Source organism: Macrobrachium rosenbergii, chromosome 41, assembly GCF_040412425.1.
Source record: "Macrobrachium rosenbergii isolate ZJJX-2024 chromosome 41, ASM4041242v1, whole genome shotgun sequence".
Lineage (NCBI taxonomy): Eukaryota > Metazoa > Arthropoda > Malacostraca > Decapoda > Palaemonidae > Macrobrachium > Macrobrachium rosenbergii.
The window spans coordinates 92,921,454-92,937,987 of record NC_089781.1 but is presented as its reverse complement, the minus strand read 5'-3'; the positions used below and the strand labels follow the sequence as shown (position 1 = coordinate 92,937,987).

Sequence of the window (16,534 nt, the reverse complement as noted above, 5' to 3'; positions counted from 1 at the left end):
TGTTATTCGTATCACTTCCGGCATTAAACCTAAATGGAATCAGATGGACTGATGTTGTAGCATTTGGGTTTGGAGATGTTGTAAGAGAGAGAGAGAGAGAGAGAGAGAGAGTAAGAAAGAGAGCGAGCTTACAAAATTTTATTCCAATAAGAAAAAACTAGAGCCTTTTACAGATCTATGTATAAGCATCCGTAGTGATGGAATATTATTAACATTGACCCGAGCCTGTGTAATTAGATTTTTACCTTTGCTGATGACTGATATAGTTTTAATACGTAAATTATTATTATGATTATTATTATTATTATTATTATTATTATTATTATTATTATTATTATTATTATTATTATTATTATTTGCAAACATTGATTAATTAGATTTTACCTTATTATTATTATTTTAATTAAATTATTATTATTATTATTATTAACATTGATTATTATTATTATTATTATTATTATTATTTGCTAACATTGACCCGATATAGGTGTAATTCGATTTTTACTTTGCTGATATACTGATATAGTTTTCATGCTTAAATTATTATTATTATTATTATTATTATTATTATTATTATTATTATTATTATTATTAACATTGACCCAGACAGGTGTCGTTAAATGTTTACCTTTGCTGATAAATGATATAGTTTTAATACTTAAATTATTATTATTATTATTATTATTATTATTATTATTATTATTATTATTATTATTATTATTATTATTATTACTGATAACTGCAATTATCCTTTTTAAAAGTAGGCCATTTTGTAATGAACAATTTCGGACACTTTCCACGTCATAGCCTCAGTTGTTAAATGTTTTCATTACATTATTTACATTTCAAATGAGTCTTTCATTACTGGTCTTTTTTCATTTGCCGTATCTAAAATTCAAAGTTTTCATTATAAATACTTCTTAATTTATATCTTACCCTATTATTATAAACATGAATAAAGTACTGTTTGCTATGCAGAAAAAATAGTTATTTTTCACTTTATCAGTTGTTTACAGTTGAAAAGAGCCTCGATTTGCAATCGAACATTTTCGGACTTCATCTCCACGTTCAAATCCTCAGACCGGTCAACGGACACCTTTATCCATTAGACACCCCGGGATTATGTATGTAATCAAATGAGGTTTGCTGAAAGCAAATGGGTCTTTAATTCAACATCTAAAAACATAAAGACGCCTCACGTCTCGAACTGTCGACCTAAAGTTCTCCTCGCTGCTGGGAGAAAGGGAGCTAAACAGATATTTGCGCTACCAGGTCTAAGCGATGTTATAGGGCAGCCGATCGATACGGTCTACCCAACGCCAAATCAAAGTCCTTCAACAGAAGGCATCGTGCTTACCCCATATAAAAAAATGGGAAAAAGCACGTTAAACGAAGAAGAAGAAGTTGTTTACAGTTGAATGTCGACACCATTTAAGATAATAACAATGATAGTGATGATGTTGATGATTATGATGGCGCTAAAATATTGAAATTACAACTCAAACAGTCCTTACAAAAAAATAAAACATTTGTTGAGATAAACTAATACAAAATATTTAAATTTATCTTTTTCCATCTCGTTGGTTCTTTGAAATAAACTAAATGCCGGTTACTGGTTTATTTATTCAATCACAAAATATTTTTTATCTATATGATGTTTTCTTTAAGTAACATAATTAATTATTTTAGTTATTTTAAATTATTATTTTGTTATACTAACACACACATACACACACATATATACAGTATTATATTTATATATATATTATATGTGATTATAATCACAAAATATTTATCACACATTACCACAGGTAAAAAAATAAGAGACGGAGTGTATCTCTTTGACTTTATTTCCAAGATTTTTCGTTTAAAATAAAGTATAACCTAATTATCTTTAATTGTTATATTTTGTTTATATATATATATATATATATATATATATATATATATATATATATATATATATATATATATATATAAATATATATATGTATATATATATGTAAATATATATATATATATATATATATATATATATATATATATATGAAGATAGATAGTTGGATAAATATTCACAAATATTAAACCACACATACCTTTTGATATCGAATTCATTAAACCTTGGAATAACTTACACCCACACGGAATTATAGCTGATAAGCCCTCCTGCTCCGGGCAGGATTCGAACCTGAGCTTTCAGTTCAGAAACACCGATAAACAGGAGGCTGACCTGAAGCACTTGTGTCTCATAGTTCCCTTGAGTGTAAATTATTCAGAAATTATAGTGAATTCAGTTTTAAACGATATTTGTGGAGTTATATTTCTGAATATAAAAATGTTAAGCTTGTATAAGTTAAAAAAAATTCACACACACACACACATATATATATATGTGTGTATATACAGTACATATATATATATATATATATGTATGTATATACATATACATACATATATATATAAATATGTTTATATACACATATATATGCATGTTAATGTATATACATAATTTTATAAGTACATGTTTGTTGTAAACATCTGGTCACTGCATAATAAAGCAAGCGTTTCCTAATGATGCAGTGTTTATTACGGTTTCTGGACAATTTATAAGTTAATGGCAAAGTCCTTTTACCTCGTATATAAGTGTTTTTCGAACTCTTCAGTCAGCACTAGACACACAAAATTAAAATAATTTCCAACATTCCACAACTATATTCAATCAACGTAAAACAACACTGAACAACAACACTTTGCATCTCAAACTTCGTGCATCACTGAAGAGAATTTTAAAAGATACACTTTTTCTCAAAAACATATTCCAAGAGAATCCGCCCGTCGCGAGTCCCGTCCTCCTCCTCAGGAAAACGAAGAAGAAGAAGCGCTGACCGAAAAAGTAAACAAACTCACCAGCTTCATCTTGCTTCTGCTTTCAAGTTCGGTCCGCAACTGGGCATCCCGAGAGACGTGCCTAGCCCCATTTTATAGGTGTTGCCCGAGCCCGCATTGGGGTCAAGCGAAATGCCCCCCACTGCCACCAAATACTTCTTCTTCTTCTTCTCGCAGCAGCAGCAGCAGCGCAACATACCCAATTGGTGGCCATGTTTCTGAAAGATTGCTGGTTCATGGGAAGCGAGTGACCTAGAATCGAAGCGTGTGTGCGTGAGCTTGAGACGGTAATCATTGTTCATTTTAAGTTGCTTGTGTTTCTTGCGTATGCTTGGCAAGTCCACGACCTTCTGTCTTGCTGTCAGACTCTGTCATTCTGCAGAATTATCTAAAAAATTAATTGAGGGCGGAGAATGTCTTCATAGATGTGCTTGTCGGGTTTTTTTTTTTTTTTTAGTCAGGTATGAAAGCTATTCTTAAGCTGTTGGCTTAGATGATAGGTTACGTAACGTGTTGTTATAAGTGATTTGTAGACATAACTTTTGTAGGATGATGTATGTCATTGCACATGGCGGATGATATATAATTCGAATGCATACTTACTGCACAGCTCTCTCTCTCTCTCTCTCTCTCTCTCTCTCTCTCTCTCTCTCTCTCTATATATATATATATATATATATATATATATATATATATATATATATATATATATATATATATATATATATACATATATATATATATATATATACATATATATATATATATATATTATGAGCCTCTAAAATTGAGTGACTTAGGTCGTCATGATTGCACATATCAAATTCAGTCTAAGCAAGACTCTTCTTGTACTTATTGTTTTGCTGTTGCAAATCAAACAAATTATACTGGAACACAAAACCTCTTCAGTCGTGAATATGAAAAACTTGTACCTAAACCTTCACAAGAAGGACAAGCTTCTAAAAAAATAAATAAAAAAAATTGAAAGAAGAAATACCATCCATGAAAACAGAAGAATGAAACAGAATAAAAGAGGAACATCTTTTCAGGAAACGCCCCCCCCCCCCAAAAAAAAAAAAAAAATAGAAAGAAGAAATACCATGAATGAAAACAGAAGAATGAAACAAAATAAAAGAGGAACAGCTTTTCAGGAACCCCCCCAAAAAACAAAACAAAAAAATAGAAAGAATAAATACCATCCATGAAAGCAGAAGAATGGAAAGGAAAAAAAGAGGATTATCTTTGCAGGAAGCCAAAAGAAATATAAAAAAAAAAAAAAGAAAAGGGGTGAAAGACATCCATTTAACTGACAAAAAAAAAGTAAGAGGAAATAATTAATTAGGAGAAGTCAGTCAGCCATTTATGAAAAAAAACATGAAATGAAAGAGGGAAAGAAGGACAACAATGTGAGAAAGAGTGGAAAAATTAATGAATATCTTTCTAAAGATAAAGATAAAAATGGTGTTAAGAAGTAAAGAAGAATATACTTACGATGATAATGACGACGAGGATGGGAAAATACAATGTAAAAGAATATATTTTTGATGATGATGTCAAAAAATTTTACTAAGAAAAAATATACTTACAATGATGAAGAGGATGGTAAGATGCAAAAGAGAATTATGATGTCAACAATTTTACTAAGATAAGGAAAAATATATCTACAATGATAGTGATGAAGAAGATGGTAAGTTATATTTTTTCCTTATTAAAATTTTGGATGCAAAAGAGAATGTATGATGTCAAAATATTTTACTAAGAATAAATATATCTACAATGATAATGATGAAGGGGTGGTAAGATTGCAAAAGAGAATGTATTTACAATTATAATGAAAGAAATGACACAGAGATGCAGAAAAAAATATTCGCAATAATACATAAAAAAAAATATGCCAAGACACAAGTAAGAATATATTTACAGTGACAAAAAATCGCTAAGATGCTGAAGTGGAATATTTCTAATGATGAAGACGAAAATGATGATAAGATGCTAGAAAACAATGTGATGATAATGATAGTGAAAATATGATGTAAAGATGCAGCAAAGGCTATAAAGTTAAAATGATTACGACAAAAATAATGATGCTAAGATGCCAAAAAAGCACAGAACGAAAATATGAGACATAATATTCGATAGATACTTAGATATTGGTAGAACTTGTCAAGAGTCTAACTGTCCCAGTTACTATAAAAAATAATTATAATAATTATTATTATTATTATTATTATTATTATTATTATTATTATTATTATTATTATTTATAAGAAAAATTAAAGATTTAATCGTCATTTACACTAAACAATACATTATTAATAATTTTATTAAACGGAATCCAGTCACCGATACTAATACTATTAATATTTGCTCATATTAACCGAAAACAACTACTATTATTACTGCTGCTTTTACTATTACTACTACTACTACTTCTGCTACTACTTTTACTACTATCACCGGTACTTCTACTGACACATACCGGTATGTCATCTACCTCACTCACAGAAGCTAATATCTCAACGCCAGCGATGACCTTTCGTGACCTTTTGCCTTCAAACCAGTCTCGTCTCGGGGCGGAGGTTGTTGGGGGGCGGGGTTGGAAGGATATCAGCTTCCAGCACTCATCTGTTCGTAAAGTATGTTTATGATATTTATTATCTTTAATGACTGGTCGTTTATGAGACAGTTCGATTTATGGTAGTGAATTCGAGGGAGATTTTAAGGTTCCTTATTTTCTGTTCAAAGAGCAACGTTCATTTTTTTTATTTTTTATTTTTTTACTTCTCAAATTTGCTTTTATGTTTTTTTATCTTTAGATATATTTTACTGCTTTAACTCTTCTATGTCATCTTTTTTTTTTTTACAAACCCGTAACGGGGTAGTGATAACAGTGCACCTCACGCGGTGCGCTATAGGCCATTACTTAAGGTTCTTTGCAGCGTCCCATCGGCCCCTAGCTGCAACCCCTTTCATTCCTTTTGCTGTACCTCCGTTCATATTCTCTCTCTTCCATCTTACTTTCCACCTTCTTCTAACAGTTGTTTTCAGAGTGCAACTGCGAGGTCTCCCTCTCGTTACACCTTTCAAACCATTTTATCTCGGTTTCCCTATCAGCGATGAATGACCTCGTAGGTCCCAGCGATTGGCCTGTGACCTAAATTTTATATTCCAGTTCCAATTTTTTTTTCTTTTTTTTTTTGCATCCTTTATACAGCTGCTGACACTTCTCCAGCTGTCACCAGATGCTTACATATAAAAGTTCAGATGTTTAAATGGCGTCTATGAACTGCGTAAGACCTATGACCATATGTAAATACGTTCGGTCTTTAGGTCAATTTAGTTCATTTTACGCCGTGCCTCTAAACCTTTCTATGTAGCATCTGACGACGGCTGGAAGAGGGTCATTGAAAACAACGACCCCGACAAGGGATTAAGATGAAAAGATGAAGATGTAGCAACTGATTCAGCGGAAGTTTTTAACGTTGCGGGTTTATCCTTATTGCACACACAGAAAAAATAAATATATAACTATACATTGAGTATTATATATAAATACTATATATATATGGATATATAGTATTTGTATATATATAAATATATATAAATATATACATATATATATGTATATATATATAGTGCATGTATATATATATATATGTATATGTGTATATATATAAATATATATAAATATATATATAATATATATATATATATATATATATATATATATATATATATATACATATATAAATTTATATATATATACTTTATATATATTTCTGACCACGCAGAGAGAAAAAATAAAGTGACGTCTATTTGTAGAATTATAGGCCGATGTAAGAGACTAAATTTTTACTTCCTCAGACGAAACAAATTTACTCTCATATAAAACAAGCACTTACCTTATTGTCGTCTGCAGCAACCGACCATTTTTTTTTCAGCACGCGGTTAACAAAACGACATATTAAATTAAGGTCTCAGTTTAAACTACTGGGAAAAAACTAGTAAGACACTTGTCATTCGCGATGTAAGATATCCAGAGAATGTGGTAGTTGTAGCTATGTGCTACTCTTAAAGGTCTGTCCGCACAAGGAAACTTTGTTTGGAAACAAAGTTTACAAACAGTTTCCATGAAACTGTTTGCAGACAGTTTGGAAACTGTTTGGAAAGTGTTTGGAAACAAAGTTTACAAACTGTTTGCAAATTGTCTGCAAACATTTTGGAAAAACTTTACAAACTGTTTGCAAACAGTTTTGCAAACTGTTTACAAAGTTTTGCAGACAGTTTGAAACTGTTTGGAAACAGTTTGTTTGCAAACTGTTTGAAACAGTTTGGAACTGTTTGCAAATTGTCTGCGTTTGGAAACAAAGTTTCCAAAAACTGTTTGCAACACGTTTGGAAAAGAGTTTACAAACAGTTTGGAAACAAAGTCTACAAACTGTTGGAAACTGCTTGTAAATGCAAACAGTTTGGAAATAAAGTTTACAAACTGTTTGCAAACAGTTTCAAGACTTTGTTAGCAGGCTTTGTCCCCAAACAATGTTTCCTAGCGCGGACAGACCGTTTTACGGTTAAATCAACTCAGTCCCGATAACAATCTAACGACCCAGGGATCGCCAGTTCCAGCTCACGAACTGGCAGTTGGGAAATATAAACATCGGCCATATTATGATCTCGACGCTTCCAGTCTCCTAAGTGTAGTGTGACGACTGTGATAGTGAGAGAGTTCCCTTGTCAACGGTGACGTTATCACAATGAAGGCCTCCAGTTTCACTGTAAATGTGAGTGGATAGTGTTCGGTGAACTGAATCGAATATAGAATTTAAACCAAAGGTCAAGCACTGGGACCTTTGAGGTCATTCAGCGCTGAAACGGAAATTGACAATATTATAGTCTTTGATTAATAATATTCTGTTTAGGGACCGTAGGTGGGTAGTGCCGTCAGTGCGCCTCATTTGGTGCACTGTAGGCATTACTTAAGGTTCTTTGCAGTGTGCCTTCGGCCCCTAGCTGCAACTCGTTTCATTCCTTTTACTGTACCTCCTTTCATATTCTCCGTCTTCCATCTTACTCTCCACCTTCTCCTAACGATTGATTCATAGTGCAACTGCTTTGAGGTTTTCCTCCTGTTACGCCTTTCTGACCTCTTACTCTCAATTTCCCATTTCAGCGCTGAATGACCTCAAAGGTCCCAGTGCTTGACCTTTGGCCTAAATCCTATATTCATTTTAATTTAATTCAATTCAATCACTATAGGTTTTAATAGAAATTTTTTCACGGTTGTTCTACGCATAGTTAAATTGGATATTTTAAAAGGCACCGTAATGCTACCTTAAAACGTCTAACTGCTATTCACTACGCACGGACGCTAATATATATATATATATATATATATATATATATATATATATATATATATATATATATATATATATATATATATATATATATATATATATATATATATATATATATATATATATATATATATATATATATATATATATATATATATATATATATATATATATATATATATATATATATATATATATAATATATATATATATAGCCTATATATATATATATATATGTATATCTCTACTACACACATATTATATATATATATATACATAGATACATATAGCCTATATACATATATATATGTGTGTATATATATTTATATATATGTATTGAAATTTATATATACACGTATGTTTATTTATTCTGTACGAGCGCTTACTGTCATATTTATTTTCAGTTTTCCTCTGCATCTGATTCTGCTTTCTTCTTAGATTTATGCACGTTTTATTTGGTAGGTAAACAAATAGAAAATAAAGAGAGAGAGAGAGAGAGAGAGGGCTAAGGTTGTAGTGGCAAGAGAAAAAGATTGGGTATTAAAAAATCGTGATAGATAACCTAACGATGACAAGAGATTAAATAAATACGAAAACTGCCAACTAAAAAATTTGTTTTTGCCCATTTTCAGGTCTTAGCTTCTAAGCGATGTCTAAGCAGTACATTGTTAAAAGTTAAAGTCCTCCTGGGCCTCCGTAGGCTCATAGGGCAGGCGCTGATCTCCTGTTTCTTAGGCCGATAGCCAGTGGGGGCAGGTCCTAGTTAGGCGCGTGGCCAGTGTGAACATTGACATCAGTAATAGCATTTAGTGGGTATAATGTTTAGAGATTTGGCTCCTAAGCATTGCATTACAACAGTAAAAATGTTTAGATATGGTGTGTCTAAACTGTTACAATGACAACAGTAACAGCATGTGTGGCAGAATGTAATGTTATCTCTGGGAGAAACTATCAGTTCTCTAAGAGCCATGGAAGCCTAGACTTTGGTAATATCAATTAAGACACAGGATCTCCCAAGCTTTCTGTAACAGTCACGAATAGCATCAAAGGATGTAAAAGAAAAAGGCAAATAAAAAACTAACATTCAAGTTTATTAACAACTGAACAACGGGTATTCCTTGTAGCATTTGATTCTTGAGGTCAGCGTCCAGTATTTCTCAAGACTGGTTACCATCATTCTTTGGCGGACTTGAGGTATAGCAGTTTCAGGGCGACTGGACACAGGCTTACTCTGTCCTGTAGGAGAGATCTTTGTCTTAAAGTATTCACTATCAGTGCAGGGATGTTGACTCACAGATAGAACAGGTCTCATGTAGGCTGTCTCCAAATCACTGGTTATAAAGAATTTTTACAACAACTCCTAGGTCAGCATAGGTTATGATTCCTTTCATTAGTACAACAGGGACCTCCTATTGCTAATAGTTTGGTTGATTGTGGATGAACCACATCGAGGTATGAGGATGAAAGGCTGAAATGGATAAGCTTTGCAAAGCTAAGTTCAATGCTGAAGGAAGGGGAAACTGAGGAACAGTAAATTAACACCTAACATTACAACATATCCTTATTTGAAAGTCTGACCAGGCACTGACCCAGAGAGCAGAATTTGGCCTGGATTTTGTCCGGTTACAGGGGAAGAAAGTATAATTGGTGTAGGTGCAGTGTTAAGCACCGATGCAGTAGGTGGAGCAGAAATCAGTAATGGAAACTGAGACAAGGCAGGGGCTCCTGACAATACAGTGGCGGGGGTAAAAGACGGAGTATTTGCGGCAGGGAAAGTTGCTGATGGAAAAGCGGGGGAAGGTGCTGATTCAAAGCGTGGAGCAGCACCAAGTGTGGGGATCACACTTGGAGTAGGGTTTGGCAGTTGTGCAGTTTGGGGAGCTGAGGCAGATGCTGGGACAACAAATACAAGTGGAGCTGGACCAACATTTGTGGGTGCAGCTGGAGTAAATGTAGGTGGTTGAGCAACACGTGGAGCAGGACTAGGGGCAGGGGCAGGTACTGAACCAAAACTTAAAACCAGAGGAAAGGCAGGTGATGGAGCAAATTGTGGAGCAGGTGCTAGGTTAACAAGAGTAGGAACAAAGGCAGGTTGTGGAACGAATTGTGGAGCAGGGGCAGGAGCAGGTGCTGGAGCAACACGTGGAGCAGGAGTAGGGAGCAGGTGCTGGAGCAACTAGTGGAGCAGGAGCAGGGACTGGAGCAACTTGAGGAGCAGGAGCAAAGGCAGGTGCTGGAATGAATTGTGGAGTAGGGGCAGGAGCAGGGGCAGGTGTTGGAGCTACACGTGGAGCAGGAGTAGGGGCAGATGCTGGAGGAAACCGTGGAGCAGGAGTAGGGGCTGGAGCAACTTGAGAAGCAGGAGCAAAGGAAGGTGCTGAAATGAATTGTTGGGTAGGGGCAGGAGCAGAGGCAGGTGCTGGAGCTATACGGGGAGCAGGAGTAGGGGCTGGAGCGACTTGAGGAGCAGGAGCAAAGGCAGGTGCTGGGATAAATTGTGGAGTAGGGGCAGGGGCAGGGGTGGGTGCGGGAGCCACACGTGGAGCCAATTGAGGAGCAGGAGCAGGGGCAAATGCTGGAGGAAAGCGTGGACCGGGAGCAGGAGCAGGGGCAGGAGCAACTTGTGGAGCAGGAGCAAGGACAGGTACTTGGGCAAATTGAGGGGCAAATGGTGAGGCAGGTGGCTGAACTGGAGCAAATGCTGTAATGGGTGTCAGCACAACAGGACGACTGGCAGGTGTTGCAGGTGCTGACAAAGGCTGAGGAACTTGAACTGGTGTGACTGGTTGTACAGGAGCAGAAGTGGGTACTGGAGAAAGAGGTGGAGCTGGAGCAGGTGCCGGAGCAACACGTGGAGCAAGAGCAGGGGCTGGAGCAGGGGCAGGAGCAACATGTGGAGCAGGAGCAGGGGCTGGAGCAGGGGCAGGAGCAACACGTGGAGCAGGGGGGGCTGGAGCAGGAGCAGGTGCTGGAGCAACACGTGGAGCAGGAGCAGGGGCTGGAGCAGGGGCAGGAGCAACACGTGGAGCAGGAGCAGGGGCTGGAGCAGGAGCAGGTGCCGGAGCAACACGTGGAGCAGGGGCTGGAGCAGGGGCAGGTGCTGGGAAAACACGTGGAGCAGGGGCTGGAGCAGGGGCAGGAGCAGGTGCTGGAGCAACACGCGGAGCAGGGGCTGGAGCAGGGGCAGGAGCAGGTGCTGGGAAAACACGTGGAGCAGGGGCTGGAGCAGGTGCTGGGAAAACACGTGGAGCGGGAGCAGGGGCAGGCGCAGGTGCTGGGAAAACACGTGGAGCAGGAGCAGGGGCAGGAGCAGGTGCTGGAGCAACACGTGGAGCAGGAGCAGGGGCAGGCACAGGCGCCGGGGAAACACGTGGAGCCAGAGCAGGGTTGGCAGCTGAGTGTGCTTGAGCTGCTTGCCTAACCTGAGCCAAAACATTTGGCAGTGCAACAGATGGGAATGAAACTGGGGCTGAAGCTCGGCTAGCTGGAGCCGGACTAGCTAAAGCTGGGCTAGCGGGAGCTGGGCTAGCAGGAGCTGAGCTAGCACGGGGCGTAAAGTAGGTGGTGCTTGGTGCAGCGGGAGCTTTTGCTGCTTGTCCACTCAAGAAGGGGTTGGCAGGTACATTGGCAGTATACTGAGGTAACCCATATGTTACCCCAAGTAGGATGCTCAACAAAATCTGAAATAAATGTTTCCGTGAGAATAACAAATATTTATCTAGTGGCAGAGACTTTGTTTAATTAAAATTCATGATTATTTTAACTGAGTAACTAGTACGCAGATGTTTTGTATATTTAAAATTCATGATTATTTTAACTGAGTAATTATTACGCAGATGTTTTGTATATTTAAAATTCATGATTATTTTAACTGAGTAATTAGTACGCAGATGTTTTGTATATTTAAAATTCATGATTATCTTGTCTGTGAGTAATTAGTAAACAGATGTTTTGTATATTTAAAATTCTGTGAATATAATTATTAAACAGGTGTTTTGTATATTTAAAATTTATGATTATTTTAACGGAGTAACTGGTAAGCAGATATTTTGTTTTAAATTCATGAATATTTTAACTGTGAGCAATTAGTAAGCAGGTGTTTTATGTATTTAAAATTCTGTGAGTAATTAGTAAACAGATGTTTTTATATTTAAAATTCTGTGAATAATTAGTAAACAGATGTTTTGTATGTTTAAAATTCATGATTATTTTTACTGATTAATTAGGAATCAGATGTTTTGTTTATTTAAATTCATGGTTATCTGAACTGTTAAAAATCAATAAGCATTTTTGAAACGAAGAGAAAGTCACTGATGGTCACAGTTGATGTTTGTAGTGACTTCCACAATGAAGGAAATCAAATTTGTCAAAATGTTTTACCTCAGTGAAGGTAGAAACAGGTGTTTTATTTGACTGGGAAGAGACAGGGCTAATAGAGGCATTTGGAATAGGAGTTGAGGAAAAGGAGGTGTGGAAAAGACATGTAAACTGGAATCAGTTTTTAGTTTTCTGTAAAAGAAAACTATTGTGCCGGCTTTGTCTGTCCGTCCGCACTTTTTTCTGTCCGCCCTCAGGTCTCAAAAACTACTGAGGCCAGAGGGCTGCAAATCGGTATGTTGATCATCCACCCTCCAATCATCAAACATGCCAAATTGCTACCCTCTAGCCTCAGTAGTTTTTATTTTAAGGTTAAAGTTAGCCATAATCGTGCTTCTGGCAACGCAACAACACAGGCCACCACGGCTGGCTGAGAGTTTCATGGGCCGCGGCTCATACAGCATCATACCGAGACCACCGAAAGATAGATCTATTTTCGGTGGCCTTGATTAAACGCTGTGGCGGCTGTAGAGAAAACTCGATTTTACTTGTTTGTGAATGGGAAATCATACGTTGTCTCTTCTGTCTAAGTAAACTCCTTTTCCTTTCGAATCAAAGAATAATGGAATATAGGAGTACAAGAGAAGGATTAAGATACATTCTCTAAATTAACTGAAGGAAGGATCAAGAAATAAAATAGGGGAAAAAAGATCATTATATAAAAGAAATATTCTGCCCGACATCTCTCTCTCTCTCTCTTAAATGCTGATATTAGTAGAACGGAATTTGGTGCTTTCTGTAGGAGAAGGTAAAACACAGAACATGTAATAAGAATTAGTATTTCATTATCTTTGATATTAATCAAACTGATTTTTTTTTTTTTTTAGAAGAGATTTGAGGCTCTTGAATCACCAAAAATCATTATCTCTCTCTCTCTCTCTCTCTCTCTCTCTCTCTCTCTCTCTCTCTCTCTCTCTCTCTCAGGACGCCAGAGATATTAGTAGAACATGAGAATTTAGTCCTTTCCGTAGTGAGGTCAGTCGTGAAACACTTACTTCGTAAGAAGAATTAGTGTTTTATTCTCTTCAATGTTAATCAACTTTTTTACCTGTTTTGAAGAGATCTGGGGCTCTTGAATCACCAAAGAGTCTTCATCATCATCTCTCTCTCTCTCTCTCTCTCTCTCTCTCTCTCTCTCTCTCTCTCTCTCTCTCTCTCTCTCTCTCTCTCTCATGCTTTTCATATAGCGTCTACTCTGAGGCTCATAATTTGATGAGACTTTTCTCTCTTTTAAAGTTTGGCATCTGATCGACTATTTCTTTTCCTTAAGACTCGAAATCTAAAGGACATCCTTAGCTATCTCTTTCGCAGGAATCATCTCTATTTATTTTCCACTTTTTCTTTTACCACAAACAAAAACTGGACCGAATTGGGAGAGGGGAGACTTGTTGGCCCACCCTATATCAGCAACAGCTTCCTCCTTTCACTTTCGTCGTTTTTGCAAAGAAATTGCTGTTGTGTTCCTCCCTCTCTCTCTCTCTCTCTCTCTCTCTCTCTCTCTCTCTCTCTCTCATATACATACACACACACTCTCACTCTCTCACTCTCAAACACCATCTTCCCCCTTCCACTTTCTTCGCTTTCCAAAGAAATTTGGGTTATGTTCCTCTCTCTCTCTCTCTCTCTCTCTCTCTCTCTCTCTCTCTCTCTCTCTCTCTCTCTCTCTCTCTCTACCATCTCCCCTCTCCACTTTTGTCGCTTTCCAAAGAAATTAATGTTTCTCTCTCTCTCTCTCTCATCTCTCTCTCTCTCTCTCTCTCTCTCTCTCTCTCTCTCTCTCTCTCTCTCCTTCCCTGTTTGATTTCTGAAAAAACTAGCCCAATTTAGGAAAGGGGACCGGTGGCCCACCCTTTCGTGATAATGGCTGCCCCTTTCACTTAGTCTCTCCATAACTATGACACCCATAGTGTTTATTTGATATGTTGTTAATTTATTTGTCTACTTAGTCAAAAGTAACACATGCACACACACACATACACACAAACGCGCATACATGTGTCTGTGTATGCATGCAAATGTATAATCATAGAAATAAGTCACTTTGTAATTATCCACATATCCACACACAGACACACGCTTATACAAATGTAATCACACAGACACGTATATAAAAGACATGAGTAAATAAATTCATAATTCTATAAATAAATTCACATAGAATATATATATATATATATATATATATATATATATACACGATTATAATCAATCAATTTTGTACGTGATTCATTTATCACACATTACCACTTCATATTTGTGACTTCTAATATTATGTATAAGTCCTTCGTCAATGGCTTGGAATTAAAGTCGAAACCGGTCAGGACCTCTATTTGTCACCTGTGGTAATGTGTGATATATATATATATATATATATATATATATATATATATATATATATATATATATATACATACATACATATATATGTGTGTGTGTGTGTGTGTGTGGTATTTACATTACTTATGATATATATGATCTTATATATAAAAACAAACAAATAATGTCATAATTCACTATTTTTTTATTAAATTTATGTTCTTATAAATTTTAATACCAAAATCTCCAACAGGCTCTACTTTCACTAATGTTATCATTCACAAAATAACAATATAAAAAAATAACAATATCGTGTCAACTAACTCACCAACTTCATGTTGTTTACCCTTCTAGGTCCCGACAAGGTATGCTGAAGGAGAGGGTATTTCTGCCCGGTTTTATAGGTGCCCATCGATGCCCTCGCAGAATTAAGGTCAGGTCCCATTCCTTTCATATTCGGTAACACCTGTGGAGTACATTTTCGAGAGTTCACAGGTCCCTTAGGGAATGTATTTAAGGGGTCACTGTTATTATGTTTATGTGATGTGCTGATATTCGTAATATTCGTAAGTGTTAATATGCGTAATGTTCGTGTACGTAATATAGGTAATATTCGTATGATCTAATATGCGTAAGGGAGCGTTAGGTTATTTTTTTTATATTCAACCTTTCTTGGTTCGCGTCAATCATTTGCATATCGTTTTTACCTTCACATTTACTAACATACATACATACTTACATACGTACGTACGTACAATAATGGGTGTTTAATACCAGTTTCTGGGACGTAAAAATACATACGTATTTGGATACTTTTGACCGTAACCCTTCAGATGAAGAATGTTCTGTAACCCCTCAGACGAAGAATTTGTTATAAGCCCTCGGATGAAGAATGTGTTGTAAGCCTTCAGATGGAGAATGCATTGTAACCCTTCACATGAATAAGGCATTGTAACCCTTCAGACGAAGAATGAATTGTAACCCTGAAGATGAAAGAATGTTTTGCAACCCTTCAGATGAAGAATATGGTGTAACCCTTCTGATGGAATATTATACTGTAACCCTTAAGATGAAGACGTATTGTAACCCTTCAGACGAAGAATGTATTGTAACCCTTCAAACGAAGAATGCAATGTAACCTTTCAGATGAAGAATGTATATATTGCAACCCTTAAGATGAAGAATTTCTAATAACCCTTTAGACCAAGAATGTATTGCAGCCCTTCAGACGAAGAATATATTTTAACCCTTCAGATGAAGAATGTATAATAACCCTTCAGACGAAGATATGCATTGTAATCCTTCAGACGAAGAATGCATTGTAATCCTTCAGATGAAGAATGTATTGTAACCCTTAAGATGAAGAATATATAATAACCCTTCAGACGAAGAATATATTGTAACCCTTCAGACGAAGATTATGTTGTAACCCTTCAGACGAAGAACTATATTGTAACCCCTCAGATGAAGAATTTATCATAAATAATTATTGGACTGAAGATTGCTTGAAATGCTTCAACGCACATCGGATCTTTTCGTTGTTAAAATCCGCCTGAATTTCGTCGATTTTGAAATTTTATCTGATTGAACAGAACAAT

General features: G+C 36.1%; 2 protein-coding genes across 2 annotated transcripts in view; both read right to left on the bottom strand.

Moving 5' to 3' along the window:
- LOC136826531 (skin secretory protein xP2-like) overlaps positions 1–2,959 on the bottom strand; it is a 17,687-nt gene extending 14,728 nt beyond the window's left edge. Inside the window, exon 1 of the mRNA XM_067083714.1 lies at positions 2,908–2,959. Coding sequence (XP_066939815.1) covers positions 2,908–2,916 — 9 coding nt within the window. The 5' untranslated portion in view covers positions 2,917–2,959. The remainder of the gene's footprint in view (positions 1–2,907) is intronic.
- A 6,354-nt stretch (positions 2,960–9,313) lies between these two features.
- LOC136827013 (skin secretory protein xP2-like) lies at positions 9,314–15,325 on the bottom strand. The gene is made up of 2 exons (XM_067084675.1): positions 15,265–15,325; positions 9,314–11,923 (listed from the first exon to the last, which is right to left on the bottom strand). The coding sequence occupies exons 1-2, from the start codon at positions 15,271–15,273 to the stop codon at positions 10,310–10,312; spliced, it is 1,623 nt and encodes a 540-aa protein (XP_066940776.1). The 5' UTR covers positions 15,274–15,325; the 3' UTR covers positions 9,314–10,309.
- Positions 15,326–16,534: the final 1,209 nt, after the last annotated feature.